Below are 16,979 nucleotides of genomic sequence, written 5' to 3' on the forward strand. Positions count from 1 at the left end.
GGTTGTATTGTATCTTATTTGTATTTGCCACTTTAATTATTTTTGAAACAAAACATGTATGGCTTCCAAACCTTATGTTATGTAGCATATGTGTCTTGGGCAAAAAAAGGGGAGAAAAATGAAGTTTTGTTGCATTAACATATGTATACTTTATTGTAATGCAAAATACATTTACGAAACGTACACACACATGAAGCATCGGTTTATGATTTTTTTTAAATGTGAAGTTTTGAGAAATCCAACCCAAGGCCACATGATCTGTCAATAAAGATCTACTTGCTCTCATTGTAAAACAGGGTTGCTAATGCACATGACCAACACACATGAATCAAATTGAAACGTTTTATGCACGGCTTTATTATTCCAGTCTATTACACTTTTCTTTATCAGCAAATTGTTCACGAAACTATTTTTTTTTTACAATTGTTTCTTCCGGTATTTAATAGACAGTTCTAATTTTTATTTTACAACGTTTTTAAGTAGTTTTGTTTTTTAACACTTATGTGGAAGTGTATGCTCATCTTTCATCGCGATTTATGACAGATTAACAAGTGCGGAGAGATAGCTAACACTAAAAACTAATAATCCTAGATAAATTATAACAGAAAAGACGAAACTTTTGAATAAAATGCACACGCATTGATTTCAAAGTGGCCATTTATGGCTTATATTAGTAAAGCACCGTGTTCACACTAGCGACTTGTATGCATGTCTAGGAAAATAAAAATGCTTCGCATTAAGTGAGTAGTCCCCCTCCATCCAATATATATGTTCTGATACATTTAACTTAGGGCGAAGGTTTTTTGTTTTTTTTTTCTAGACGTTTGTAGCATACAAGTGTAAACGCGGTGTAACATCACAACATGCACTTGGTTTTTTTTCTAAAAACATGCACATGGGCTAAAAGAACAAAACAAAATTTGACGAAACGAACACAGAAAACGTCAGCTATGAGGAATACACAACACACTCGTTGTTATCTGTGTTTATGAACGATAAAGGTCACTTGGTTTGTCTGAAATTTCAATTAAAGACCAAAGTACATTCAGGCCTGGACACTTCAGTGTGTCCATGATCCTATCAGTGTCTTTATCTGCCGCCATACTGTGTTGGAGGCCCATGTGCTGGTCTGTGAGGCGATGAGTGTGATTTTTGGATGGTTATTGTACTGATGTGGTAGTTTGATGGAAATATTGGGTACTATCTGTCTAGTGTCACGTAAAGTAGAATAATAAACACATTCTAGGGAGAAACATTTGGTTTATTTCGTCGATAACCAACATGTAAAGGAAACTTTTATGAGGCTTCAAAATTAAAAGGTAAGAATTTAATGGTGTATCACTTGTTATGGTAAAATAGAAGCACACACACACACACTCACTCACTCAAACACACATATATATGCATATATATTTATTTATTTTTCATTTATATATATATATATATATATATATATATATATATATATATATATATATATATATATATATATATATATATATATATATATATATATAAATATATATATATATATATATATATATATGGTTGCACTCATCGTGGAGAGCTGTAAAATAGTATGTAGGTAGAGAGAAATTTTTGTTTTAAGACAGACTGTTAATCACAAATTTATTTAAAGACGTTAATTAATTTATTGATTTATTCATACGTAGAGTAACCCTATTTTTTTTAAAAGTTTAGAACGACCACTACACTCGGCGAGATTCTCGGTTCAAAACAGCTAAGTCTGCGCGCGCACAGATAGACGGTTTGCACCGAGAATTTTAGACCGAGCAAACCGTCTATCTTTTTAAACCTGCTATAATTTTGTAAATAAGAACAAAAAAAAAGACCAGCCTTACCATACAAGAGACCAGCCGATCTCAAAAGACCAGTCAGACCTATCAAGAATTCAAAGCGACAGATATTTGTGCACTGCAGTACAAGCCTAATGCTACTGTCTACTTCAAAGTGAATTAGCAGATAGCTGGCAATCGCTAAGCTAGGGTTGTAAGATTATGATCTCATCTGTAGCCCCTGTAAAGTTGTAGAAGAGCAGAAAAAAAGATAAAAGCTGTCATATTTGAGCACCTAAAAGCAAGTAATAAACACACCTTTTTATGATGATTTCCCTGATTTTAAAAATATGTTGCCATTTTGATGTTTTTAATGTGACGTTTATTCAAAGAATATATTTTAAAAATAAACACATTTTTTTGTGTTACATTTTTGTAAAATAAGTAAACATTAAGTCAGTATTAATGTGATTAGTGTGTTATGTCTCATTCATAATATATCTGACAATACGGTTTCTGTTTTTACTATTATCATTCTACAAACCCAGCACCCACCAGATTTAGTAAAATAAACTGTGAGAATAGAAAGATGTAATAAATAAAGCATAACCTTCAACAGTTACCAAGTCTAGTGCTAAATACGGACATAATGAATACAGTCGAAATCGATAAAGCCATACTAAAACATCTCTACTAAAAATTAAAGTGACCCCATAATGTAGAATAAACTCAAATAATTAAAATATGAGCCCAAAAACTATAATCTAAATATTATGAAGTGTTAATTATAACTTAAAAACATAAACATAACTAAATCACGTTCATTGGACAAAACGAACGAACGTCACAGTTTTTACTTTCTCGTATATACGTAGTATAGAGAAAGTATTGTAATCGTGCAAAAAAAAAAAATCGAGATTTTTACAAATCTCGACGTTTTACACCTCACTGATACGGAAAAACATAATTTTGCAATCTTGTCCGTATGTCTGTGTGTGTGTGTGTCTGTCCGTGTGTGTGTCTGTGTGTAAACACGATAACTTGAGTACCGTTAGAGCTAGGTTGATGAAATTTCATATATAAGTATTTTATCAAAATCGTAGATCCGTATCAACTTTTGAGCGATTTCCGATAACCGGAAGTGGTACTTTTCCTACTTTGAATTTTTCAAAAGCCTATAACTTGAGTACTATTTCAGATAGATAAATGAAATTTCACATGTAAGTAAAAGATCTAATTCTCTACCTTCTGTTAAATTTTGAGTAATTTCCGTTGACTGGAAGTAGTAATTTACGCTACTTCCGATTTCTCAAAAAACTAATGTAAATTTTTAAAGTACTAATAATATTGCGCACTATTATACGCGTTTTTATTCGGCGTTTGCTTGGTGCGCAATGTTTTTTTTATGAGATTCTATTCTATTTTTAAAAGTTTAAGTATTTACAATGGATTAAAAATCATAACTATATCCCCAGTTACCATCCCCTGTTGTTTTATATAAGAATATTCGAGAAAGTTTAGGGGAGATCACTACCGGTTTATTTGTTTACTCTTTAGTACAATAAAATGGCGGCGTCTATCGAAGAAAATTGTGTTCCCATTCAGAAGTTTAACGCGTTCTAAATCTAATTTTCTGTCGTTCATAACTTTAACAATACGTCCCTTTGCTGTATTTATTACGTTCCAACACTTATATCAATTTTCAACTGTCTTTTTACTTTCTCGTATATACGAAGTATAGAGAAAGTATTGTAATCGTGCAAAAAAAAAAAATCGAGATTTTTACAGATCTCGACGTTTTACACCTCACTGATACGGAAAAACATAATTTTGCAATCTTGTCCGTATGTCTGTGTGTGTGTGTGTCTGTGTGTCTGTGTGTGTGTCCGTGTGTAAACACGATAACTTGAGTACCGTTACAGCTAGGTTGATGAAATTTCATATATAAGTATTATATCAAAATCGTAGATCCGTATCAACTTTTGAGCGATTTCCGATAACCGGAAGTGGTACTTTTCCTACTTTGAATTTTTCAAAAGCCTATAACTTGAGTACTATTTCAGATAGATAAATGAAATTTCACATGTAAGTAAAAGATCTAATTCTCTACCTTCTGTTAAATTTTGAGTAATTTCCGTCGACTGGAAGTAGTAATTTACGCTACTTCCGATTTCTCAAAAAACTAATGTAAATTTTAAAAGTACTAATAATATTGCGCACTATTATGCGCTTTTTTTATTGGGCGTTCACTTGGTGTGCAATTAATTTGTCTACGAGATTTTATTCTATTTTTAAAACTTTAAGTATTTAAAAAATTCATAAAAAACGTTTTAATAACAAGCTTTTATGTAATGATGCACTAAAAAGTAGAAAATAAATTATAGACTACTATTTAAATAACTATAAAGAAAAGCGTGGGTCACTTTAGTATCTATTGGATACCTTTACTAATGTTAAGGAAGACACCCACGCTTTTCTTTATAGTTATTTAAATAGTAGTCTATAATTTATTTTCTACTTTTTAGTGCATCATTACATAAAAGCTTGTTATTAAAACGTTTTTTATGAATTTTTTTTCAGTACTTTACATGTTTTATCTACAATAGAGTTACATGACTAAAAACCATTGCGCGCCAGTAGAATATCACGTTCAGTAGGCGCGCAATGGTTTTTGAACGCAGCCATTACGTGGTCGTGATGGCGCAGCTATTGATGACGCGTGTGGTGTGGTTGGCTAGACATGCCTACTAATTCGGTCCAAATTTTAATTAATTCATAAAAAATTAATTAGGCATCCAATTAAGTCAAATTTAGTTTCAGATTGCATTGTCTTCATGTCTTGACCCACGTGCCAACTGTGAATCGTATCGGTCAAGTAGAACTGTCCGAATTTTCACTCCTGCGTTTCCGTCTAGACAGACTGACGACTGACGACAGAGGAAGTGAGTTAAATAAAAGCTTGTAAAAATGGATTAAAAATCATGTCTATAGCCCGAGTTCCCATCCCCTGTTATTTTATATAAGAATATTCGAGAAAGTTTAGGGGAGATCACTCCCGGTTTATTTTTTCATTTAGTTTTACAATAAATTTCTCTAGATCTAAAGATCAGCTGTCGAAGGAAAGTTATGAATCTAGCCTAGATCTAGATCTAGCCTAGATCTAGGTCAATGTAAATTCTAGATCTAGACTTAATGTAAATTCTACATCTAGAATCTATTTCAGGCCTTAATACATCTAGAATCTATTTCAGGCCTTAATTATTTTATATAAATCTTTGTTTGTCTAATTTAAGATACAATTTAATTTGAAAGTTACTACTACTAGACTTAGATCTAGATCTATGCGCGTAAATCAAGTTGCATAAGGAGACTCACAGTATAGTATAAAAATTCATTTGTAACGTCACGAGTAAATAGCTAAGTTGGTAGCGTAGTCCGCTCTCATGCGGGTGGCACAGATTCTAGACCAATATGTCAATGATATTTTTTTTTCAATTTTTTTTTTTTTTTAGATGTGAATGATAAAGTTGCCTATCTGAACTTGGCAGGATACAGGGCAGGTGAAGTAGAGTTCATCTGTTTCTTTGTCCTAAGCATATGAAAGGATAGTGTGGTCAGAGACATGCTCGGCTGGAATCGTTTTTTAAACGATAAAAACATGTTGTCTGAGACTTGGCGGGACACTGGGCAGGTGAAGTAGAGTTGAGTAGGTCACATGTGACGTCAGTATATGAAGGGATAGTCCGAAATCGGTGTTTTCGGTGTTTTTAAAAGATAAGAAACATATTTTTGAATGTGGGGGTCTGTTTTTTGTGACGATAAGTGACACTGCAGTAGCGTAGCGAGGAGGGGGGGGGGCGGGGGGGGGGGGGGGGGAAGGGGAGGAGGGGGAAGGGGGGGGGGGCGGGGGGGGACATATGTTGGGGCGCCAAAATGGTTTGGAAAAATAAATTGAAAGGTTGAGGGGGGTTCAAATCGAAAGTTTGAGTGGGGGGGGGGGGGGGTGCACATCAAAAGTTTGAGGGGGGGGGGGGGTGTTGAAAATCGAAATCTTGGGGGGGGGGGGGGGGGGTTAAAATCGAAAAGTTTGTCCCCGGGCGCCGGGAAGGGTCGTTATGCCTCTGAGTGACAGACGTGATGTTTTTTGATGGATGACCCCCGAAACCCACAGTTATCCAACGGATGACGGGTATTCTAGTATATATATATATATATATATATATATATATATATATATATATATATATATATATATATATATATATATATATATATATTTATATACGTATATATATACATATATATATATATATATATATATATATATATATATACATACATGTGTGTAAAGAAAAATGTCACTTGCATACACAACAATACATATTGAAAAATGTATTGACACATTTGTATACGATAGACATTAAAACGAACAAGGGTGGGATACATTACGCCACATTCATAAACATATACTTACTTTCTTACACGCGGTACTTAGAAAACACATGCTTGACCTTACACATAAAATACACAAGCTTATCGGAAACTAACATATTAACAAGACACCAAAATAGTTTAAGTCAGCACATGAACACTAATTACGTTTACATTATTTGTGTATATGTAATGCAGTTGTTATTATATGTAATATGTACCCAGATAGCACAGATCACAGTAGAGCAACATACCCATCCATCATGACTCGACTACTGGTGTGGTTGCTACTGATGTACACAGCGTTGGTAGAATGCCAACAGGGATCAGGGATTTCCTTCAACATGTTCCCAGCTGAACCCGACCCCGGAGAGGGGTCGAAACACCTGGGGATGTCCGCCCTTAACTATCGCACGTGAGGACATTTGTTTGCGATACTTGATTACGTTAGTTAATTGAGTGCAAATTTCTAACATAATAACTCTAGAATCGTTGTAGAAGTAGTTGTATGAGAAACATAAACGAGTACATAGTTTATGGCACGGCCTGACCTAGTGGTAGAGAGCTAGACTGCTAACCCGTTTCAAATCAGTAGAACCTCACTAAGTCCACCCAGCTCTAATGGGTACATAATTCACGGTATGGAAACAAAAGCGACTGGTCATAGCGCTGACCACACTATCTCTAAGTATGTCTCTGAAGCAGATGCACTCAACACTATCTGACCCATGTGTCTTGGGTACAAACGGGAAATGTTTATACACAGTTTAGGCACAGTATGGTAAAATTACTTGTTCGATACGAAACACGTGAAAATAATTAATCTGCCAATTACCGGCAATGCACAGTACTGCCCACTTAATAACATCATATTATGCCGAGGTCACATAAACATACGAACTCTTCTTGAACTGCCCATGGTTAGTTAGGTACTTTACTTTAACTGATAATACTGGTTCAAGATTTGTATTGTATATAATTAAGTGTTTAAGTGCATTTTAGGTATTTGAAAAAAAAACATGTTTTAGCCCTACTGATGTCTTTGATATCAGCAAGAATTTATGAATGAACACTACCATTAAAACTAACAGGCTTATATATGTCCACGTTTGGTTTGATAATTTTCAGTTTAGTTTACACGATGTATGAAGTCTTGTTTTGTTGTTGATACACTTTTTAAGATATCAGGGTCTAGATAATACTCAAACATTTTGATATGTATATATACTTACTTACACCTCTCTAGTGGTTATATTACAATCACTGTAGATCTATAACATAAATGGCTATGTCGATAATTAAAGTGGATACGTTTCGATCAACTACAATGTGTACATGAAGACAATGAAATGATAAGTTAATAGATAATCATAGCATTTAAATATATTAACTGGCTGAGTTCCAGGGCAAGTTTTAAGATCTTTGAACAATTAATTAGCCGTAAGTAATTAAGATTTGAGTTTAATTAACTTTAATGATATGTCAACATGTCCAGAGTGAACAACATCATGTGCCGAGGTGTACCTGGCGACAGCTTCATCGTCAGGATCGATCCCAACTCAGGCAAGACGGAAATCGTCGACAACTCAATCGGTATCAGCAACAGGACCAAAGGGGTGGAATCGTGCATGCCGCCCTCCCCGCCCGTCACCTGCACCTCCAAACACTTCTGCGCCATCGGCAGCTTCTGCACCGTCAACATCATGATCGGATGCGCGGACGAGGTCGGCCCGACCCGGTGGGAGAAGATACCGGAAGTGGAGGTGACCTTGGCGGATTTTCAAGGTCATCTGACGTTGGAGAAGTGTTTCGTGATGTGTTTGGACACCGGGTTTATTGAAGAGGGTCTGGATCGCCATCATCAGGGGTTGTCGTACATGGCTATAGGGTTCATAGTGGCCGGGGTCATTGTCCTGGCGTCGCTGTTGGTCATCGGGTGTGTGGTGTGGAAGATCCGGGACGTCAGACGTATAGAACGTCCCAGACGTCTGAGTCAACACCATATCCATTACGTCAAGTAATATTCACAACATATTCTTTACGTCAAGTAATATTCACATCACATCCATTACGTCAAGTAATATTCACATCATATTCATTACGTCAAGTAATATTCAGATATCCATTACGTCAAGTAATATTCACATCATATCCATTACGTTCGGGCAGATGAGGCTCGTTAGCTGGGGACAGCCACTCTTCTAGGGGAGACAACTCCAAAATTAAACAACTGCTGCCTTGTAGTTTGTTCTTGGTTGGACAAAGGCTATAGAAGCAAATCTAAAAAGAAAAGCAGGCTGAAATCGGAGTCAATGGCCTCAATGGCGCATAACCAGTTGACACGTAACGCTTAATTGTGTTGGAGGCGTGGTCGAGTCGGCAAAAAGCTCATGGTTGATAAATTCGAACAAAGTCTCGGCAGATAAATCTCGATCCCCTTCAACACTAATAATTAAGAACGAAGAAGAAGAAGAGAAGAATCCATTACGTCAAGTAATATTCACATCACATCCATTACGTCAAGTAATGTTCACAACGTATTCTTTACGTCAAGTAATATTCACATCACATCCATTACGTCAAGTAATATTCACATCATATCCATTACGTCAAGTAATATTCACATCATATCCATTACGTCAAGTAATATTCACAACATATCCATTACGTCAAGTAATATTCACATCATATCCATTACGTCAAGTAAAATTCACATATCCATTACGTCAAGTAATATTCACATCATATCCATTACGTCAAGTAATATTCACATATCCATTACATTAAGTAATATTCACAACATATCCATTACGTCAAGTAATATTCACAACATATCCAGTACGTCAAGTAATATTCACAACATATCCATTACGTCAAGTAATATTCACAACATATCCATTACGTCAAGTAATATTCACAACATATCCATTATATAAGGAAATATGGACAACGTATCTGTTATGTGAAATAATATGATCAACAATTTCAAATCAAATAAGGCAACTAATACATCAAATAATAGATCCATTAATTGTTAAGTATGCATATCGTTTACATAAAAAAAATATCTATTCAACATACTATTCTTTACGTCCAATAGAAATATCACTTCTATTAATAATTAAACAGAGTTGATATAATGAATGGATTGTGTAATATAACTCACATATCTTGTTATATATAGTATACATGTAAAAAGAACGAAAATGTTTGATTTCATGTTTTGTGCTTTAAGAAAAATAAACCAGTCACACACATATAGTAAACGGCTACAGGATATCACCCCCGGCCCCACTGGACTTTTCCCTTTCTCCCACCGGACATCCCCCCACCGGTATTTACGTATTATATAGTAACCATATGTTTAATGTTTGTTATTAACTTCACATATATTTCAATAACGTCTGAATGATACAGCATAATCTAAAGTTTGAATGAAATCTCAAAGTAATATTTAACTTGATTAGTAAACATTAGAGCAATGCAATTATAAAGTCAAATTTAAAACATAGTAACTATTACAAAAAAGTAAAAAACATCATCAATATACACAGTAAAGCAAATGGGCTGTTTGTAAAATATTGTTGAGGGTATGACGGCCTCGGCAGCTTAGCTGAGCTAAACAAATGAGAAAAGCGAGTAAGATTATAGAGTTGCAGCCCTTTGCTCCACAGGGGCTTCACGATAGTCACGACGGCCACTGAAAGAGGTCGCGTAGTATTTTGCTGTGACCTGGTCAAATGATATATATTCACATCCTGCATGTCATGTATGTACATTCAGGTGCTCACAAAGTCCTATTCATTTCGCCAGATATTATAGCGACGATTCAATTGTATTAGGTCCATCAACCAAGAGGTGTAAAATCTTATTTGAAATGAGAAATTACGAGATAGTTTTCATTGCACATATTTCTATATCATACACATGTCTGTAAAATGACTATTCACAGTATATATATATAACACCCAAAGCCAACACATGCAAATATAAACAGCCAGCATATACATACATACATACATGCATATATATATATATATATATATATATATATATATATATATATATATATATATATATATATATATATATATATATATAATAGCTTTTTTAAAAAAATGTTTTCACTATTTGTTACACTTATTTTTTGTTTTACATGAAATCTCGTAGAGTCTGTAATAAACATACATCTCTAAACCTACGTGGCTTTATTTTTTGTAAGTGGCAGTATCTTGCTAAATAAACACCTTAATCTCAACCTACACATGCAGGAGTTAATTATTTTACATTTTCTATAATAGTAAAAAATTGTACTTTCAAGTTAAAAACGTATATATTTCTCTAAAAGTTTGCATCTACATTTTTGACAGGAAAACTATTCGACTATTGGTTTTACACTGTGTTCTATTATCTCTGTTCTCCTATTTCAAAAGCGAGCTGCTGATTTTCTGTCACATTTATATTGCAAATCTTCAAAAGTCTAAGAGTCACAACAAAGATTTTTAAGAACTTTATTTTCTGTAACTCGCCATAGTGTGTAAGCAAGCTGTGTGGTTCTAGAACAAATATAACTTGCTACAAACTCGATCAGTGCCAAAAATGTCCGTCTTTGACCCCAAGGTCGACTTTGTAAACAATCCGGCATTTTTATAACGAGGTGTGTGTTTTTATCACGCTCCAGTGATTCTAGCACACAGTTATATTTAGCACAGTTTAAAATAAATGACCTAATATAAAATAGTGGTGGTATGTGTTATAGTATTTGGCTGATGAGGGCATTGGCTTTAGAAGGTGATAGATGTAAAGGTTACAGACAGACAAATGCATGTGTAAAGTGTTTGGATTTAACACAGGCTGTTGTAAGGAACACATCGACGTTAGCTTTACTGGCAACGACAGCGTGACTAAGGTAGGTTTTTCTTTTACATTTAGTTGTTATACATAAATTTTTGATACGATTCGGCCGTTGTATACAGTTATTAAATTAATAAATATTATTCCAATTTCTGGAAGAGTTCAATATAAGACAGCAAGAGTAATATAAAGATCCAACTTCTTGTTACAACAGCTATAATTATGACCTATTCCATCAAGTCGATAATATATTAATGTGTTAGTCTTAATGAAGTAAATCAATAAAGTAAAAACTATTTTGAATTGATTATTATTTCTTTTCTCGGTTTCTAATGTTTAAAAATACATTTTGCTGAATTGACGTTACTAATTTATATATTGCATATATAGATATATATTGCAGATGAAGCGGGGTTCAGCGATTTTACTTATCTTACTTGTGAATCAAATCTTGTCAGTTAAATGTCAGCTGTCTAAGCTGACATTTCAGTTTAAGCATATATCCAGTGGTCAGTTGTTAGCTGACACAGCCCAGCTGTTGTTGGATGACACCAATATTAACAAGTGAGTTCACATTTCTTTACATTTCTATCTCATCCTTATAAAAAAAAAATAACGATAACATGATTTTAATACAAGGCAGGTTTTATACTGTTATTTTTTTTTAATCCGTAGAAATTGATATCATCTTTCTTTTTATTTTGTGTTGTCTGATTGTACTTGTTTTTAATAAAGGACATATATGTTGTTTATAAATTTTACTTTAATAATATTTTCTAGACCATATACCTTACTTATAAGAATAATTCTAAATTTAAATTAGGCTTACTTATTCGATGCAATATCTTGTTAAAATAATTTTTTTTAAGAGCAACGTAGAGCTATACTCTAAAAGTATTTTATACACATAACATCAAACATTTGTTAAGCCTGTACAATAATAGGCGTATGTGTTTTACTTATATGTTTATGTAAATTGAAAACTCGAATTTTTTCGTGTTAAATGTACTCCTATGTATAAGCAACATTCGCGTTTAAGTAGTTCCTCAATCCTGTCTAAATTGTGACATTTTAAGTACATAGTCTAATTAATATACTAATCGCATACATATTTACATTCACGCCTGAATAACTTTGGTTTCCAGAATCCAGAACGACATATGTTTCGGTGTATCTGGACACCACATCGTCATCAGGATCAGCCCGTCCACGGGAAACATCGACCTCATATCCAAAAACAACGGCCTGATCAACGGCACCCGAGGGGTGAGAACGTGCATGCCCAGCACCCCGCCCGTCGTCTGCACCTGCAACATGTGCCAAGAGTTCTGCCAGTGCCAGGTCAACGCGCTGGTCACATGTGAAGTAGACCGTGACCTGGCATCCTTTGAAACCACTCAGCGGATTGATATCACGCTCGAGAAAGTCGACTCCAAAATGACGATGACGTATTGTTATGAGCAGTGCGTGTTGGGAAATGACGCGCCCATTAAACTTCATGAATCGGAAAACCAAGGACTTTTATCATTGGCAATAGGTTTTATAGTAACCGGTGTTATGGTTTTCGCTGGTTTTGTCGTAATTGGGGTGGTTATCTTGAAGATTAAAAAATATCGTCAGATAGAAAGAAGATCGACTAGTTGCCATAATATTTCTTGTGCAAAATAACTGGATTTTAAAAAAAAAAACCTATTTAAAATGTTAAATAAGTTTCTTAACTGATTTGGCAAAAGTCATTATTACCTAACTCGCGTACCATATGAAATATGTTGGAATATTGTATTCAAGGATGTAACATTTTATGTTACCATGCAGTCGTTTGCTAATACTGTGTATAGGTTGTTGCGGTTACACATGAGACAAAATCTTGAATAATCATCAGATTAGCAGACTAAACATATACGTGCAGGAATAACTGTTTTATTACACAGGCTTTCAACAGCAACCTACAGGTGAAGGGAAGCTTGTTGTATCACTGTTTGAATTTTAACAATATCGTCACTTGTGCTGTCAGTTATAGATAGCAGTTTAGATATTATCGTTATACAAAATATACATCGGCTGTTTAGTACACCAATATATATATATATATATATATATATATATATATATATATATATATATATATATACTAGCTGCATCCCGTGCTCCGCCACGGTAAATCTTTTTTAAATGTACCAACAGAACAAAACTAAACACAACACAAACGAACGCAAAAAAAAACAAAAAAAAAACGAAAAAACAAACACAACACTCATAACTTAAACACAATTTAAATGCAATCATAAAGACATATTGCTCATAGTCTAGCCCGTAGCGCCAAATCGCGCCCTTTCCGGTGATTTGCACCCCCCTCAAACTTTCGATTTTGCACCCCTTTCCCCCCCCCCCACCCTAAAACGTTCGATTTCCACCGCCCCCCCTCGCAAATTTTTTCCAACCCACTTTGGCGCCCCTTAAGGTCGGCACCCGGGGACATATGCCCCCCCCCCCCCCCTTGCTACGCCTCTCCTATAAAACCCGAAAGATAGAATAATAATTAGAAAACTGTATAAATAATAGGCAGTATTTAAAATACCGTGTTTTACCTACACTATTTCACTTTATCCATTCACGCATTTTTTCCAGTACTTTAAATTTTTAAAATTTACAAAAGAGTTTCATAACTAAAACCATTGCGCACCTAATGAACGTGATGACGCATCTATAATAGTGCTGAATAGTTGATTAAAAATTATAAGTAATAAACAGTAGGGCCTACATTCAGTGAATAAAATAAATAAAAGATTGCCTTTTATCAATCCATGCTAATTATAATTTTCTAACAATAATTTCCTCTTACACATCCGAATAATTTGCATTCACATTTTGCTAATTATATTATTGCAACACTAATTCCTTCTATGACGAACGTATATTTGCATTCACATTTTTTATTAGCGTGAGTTTAAATGTATTTTTAAATTACCTCCTTTGTCAAAATTAGAAAAAAAGAGTTAAATTAATTTGATTTTTCTACCGTACTGTTATTATGTTATTAAAATGTATCCACTTTTTCTAGGAATATTAACGAAAACTATATTTGACATTGATCCTTTTAATATGTTTTAGCAATGTGCGTGTATTTAATATTCTCTTTACGTTATGCAAAATTGTACAAACAGTGGAAATTATAAAATAGCTCTATGCCACTATATAAACAAACCCTACTCTAATACTTATAATAAGACACTGCGGTGCACTGAAAAGCACTGCGTGATGCGAATGTTTACTTTTATGGTTCCAAAATCTATAGCGATGACGGAAGGAAGGAAGGAAGGACTGACACACTACTTGCCCGCTTATATTATAGATATATATATATATATATATATATATATATATATATATATATATATATATATATATATATATATATATATATAGTCCTATATATATATATAGTCCTATATTATTTATGTATGTGTAAAAAACGGGCATAAACTGATTTGAAAATAGACTAATATAAGCACCATCAAAGCTGAAAAGAAGATTTAATTGCTTTCCCTTTGTAAATCAATCTTGTTTTACAAATAGCGAAGATTTCAGTGATATGATGCATCGATCTCTTTAAAAAAACAGTATATGCCGTAAACGATTAATCAAAACAGAGTTGTTTATGTTAAATTTAAAATTAACCTAACGTTATTTTTTCATTCAACCTCTTATGTTTGTTTTTGGTTCATCAAGTGTTTTTTTTTTGTTTTGTTTTTTATTTGGTGCTCTGTAACGCTGCAAATAAAGGGAAACTATCCAACTTTATTCAAGTCAAAGACATTACTGAGTTATCGTTTATGTGTTAACTTTATCCTGTATATAATGCATTGTTTTAAAAGTATAAACTAGTAATTTATACAAGATTATATAAAGATATGTAAGAAATTTTGGCAAGCAAATATTTATAGGGCAGAATTGTTGTTAAGTGACACAGCTATGTTTAGTTTGTAAACGATTTTATAAATAAGTTATCCATTTTTAAATTAATATTGATAACACAACTTTTATGAATTATTGGGACAAGTAAGTCATAAAAAAACATAATATAAATAACACTTGTAGCTACATGAAGTGCTATCTCGGAAATCTCGAGTTTAGAGCCGTTCTCAAATTATTCTGACGTTCTTGAGTACACGATGCTATTTAATGCTATTCTGACTGGCAGACACTAGAAAGGGAAAGTTAAAGTGGGGAATTAGGTTTATAAGTTACTAGTCATACTGCCTAGCTTCGCTTAGATTTTGAAAAACATTTGAGAATTTAAATACTTAATTATTTAGTGAAAGTGGCAGTCGTGAGTGCTTAAATTTAAACAGTAATGATGATTTTAGAGAAAATGTTTGTTTTTTTTCTGCCTCAGACATGTAATTTACAGCGTCAGTTGTGTGTTCGCTTTAGTATTACAGTTTTCATCATCGGCGCGTGAGGACTGATACAGATTTACAATAGTAATATTTCTTTCTTACTTGTAGCCTACTTTCATTTATTTAAGATGGTTTACTTATACATAGATATAATACAAAACGTCTAAATATATAAAAAAAATTAAAAAATTAAAAAAAACCAACCTGAAAATACAAATGTGTAATTAAACGATGATTCAAGGTTTTTTTTTCCTCGGCGTGGTGGGCTGAGGGGGGGGGGGGGGTGTAATTTGGGTTTTTAAGTAGAGCTGAAATAAATTTGGGATTATAGAGAATTAAGATGATACAAATTTTAAGCAATCGGAAAAGTTATGTTATTACAATGAGACACATCAAAGCAAACATTCTTCCCTTTCAAACATCTATATCTATACAGTCCTCAAACATTTTTTTTTCTTTCTTTTTTTTGTATTAATTTTGCTTTATATATGTAGATCACATTATCTCTTTATTTACAGAGGTCATACCGGCACAGAATAACTTAACTCGATATACCCTATTATCTGTACATCTGAATTGAAGAAATTGCTTTATATCTGGTATGTTCTCTCGATAGTTGAGGCATACCAAACATTATTTGGCTATGATATTAGTGTTAACATCAAGTGTTAGACTCTAGAAGCTGACGAATCGCAGACACACAGAACAAGAACTTCGAGTAACCTGCATCGTATCATTCTTTTCAAAAGTAAATTTCCCTTTCCAATCTGGCGGTGCATGGAGCAAATGTAAAGTAGGCTTACAATGTTCGCAGACGTCTTTACTTCCCCTAATGTAGAACGTGACCGTCAGATCTCGGTAAACACATTAAAGTTTTAATGACTCAAGCCTGGGATCCGAACTCTAGACCTTCTGGTGAAAATTACTTTGTTTTATAAGCGACTAATAGGATGGCGTGGCCTAACGTAGGTTCAAATCAGTGGAAGGTCCCTACGTCTATCTAGCTGTTAAGGGTGAACTTTGTCTGTTCCGTGTGCCTTGGGCACGTTCGGGAAATAGTAATAATAAAGTAAGTATTTAGGGGTCGTCCATAAATGACTTAGGGGGAGGGGGTCCTTAATTTTGTGACGGTGTATGATAAGAGGGGGTGGGGTCAGGTGATGCGACGTCACACTTTTGCATTATAAAAAAAAGCAATGTTAGTAAACTGTTAGAAAACTGTTTTAATAAATTGTAATAGGAATTGATTAAAATACTATATTTTGACATGGTTCAGACACGATTTTGGAAAAATATCGATGTTTTAAAAAAAAATTCCATTGCAATTTTGAGGGGGGTTGTAGGCTGAGGTGTGACATCATTTTAGAGGGGAGGTCTGGCTTTTTGTGACGATGTGTGACGGAGGGGAGGTGGGGGGAGGAAAAAATCATCAAAGAAGCGTGACGTCATTTATGAATGACCCCTTATTATGAAAGCAAGTTTGTTCAATTAGTTTTAT

The 16,979-nt window shown here is 34.0% G+C and overlaps 1 protein-coding gene across 1 annotated transcript; it reads left to right on the forward strand.

The window, feature by feature from the left end:
- The first annotated feature begins 1,160 nt into the window (after window positions 1-1,160).
- On the forward strand, window positions 1,161-8,280 carry LOC131954150 (uncharacterized). The gene is made up of 3 exons (XM_059317681.1): window positions 1,161-1,319; window positions 6,453-6,642; window positions 7,723-8,280. Exons 2-3 carry the CDS (start codon window positions 6,491-6,493, stop codon window positions 8,246-8,248), a joined length of 678 nt encoding a protein of 225 aa, XP_059173664.1. The 5' UTR covers window positions 1,161-1,319; window positions 6,453-6,490; the 3' UTR covers window positions 8,249-8,280.
- The last annotated feature ends 8,699 nt before the right edge of the window (window positions 8,281-16,979 follow it).

The sequence above is a fragment of the Physella acuta genome, unplaced genomic scaffold, assembly GCF_028476545.2.
Source record: "Physella acuta isolate Inbredline_101_S28 unplaced genomic scaffold, ASM2847654v3 ptg000976l, whole genome shotgun sequence".
Taxonomy (NCBI): domain Eukaryota; kingdom Metazoa; phylum Mollusca; class Gastropoda; family Physidae; genus Physella; species Physella acuta.

Bases quoted from the DNA above. Each gene is read 5' to 3' on its own strand.
- LOC131954150 (XM_059317681.1), top strand. From the start codon at position 6,491: ATGACTCGACTACTGGTGTGGTTGCTACTGATGTACACAGCGTTGGTA. The intron at 6,643-7,722 runs GTGAGGACATTT...CAACATGTCCAG, and splicing joins TCCGCCCTTAACTATCGCAC to AGTGAACAACATCATGTGCC.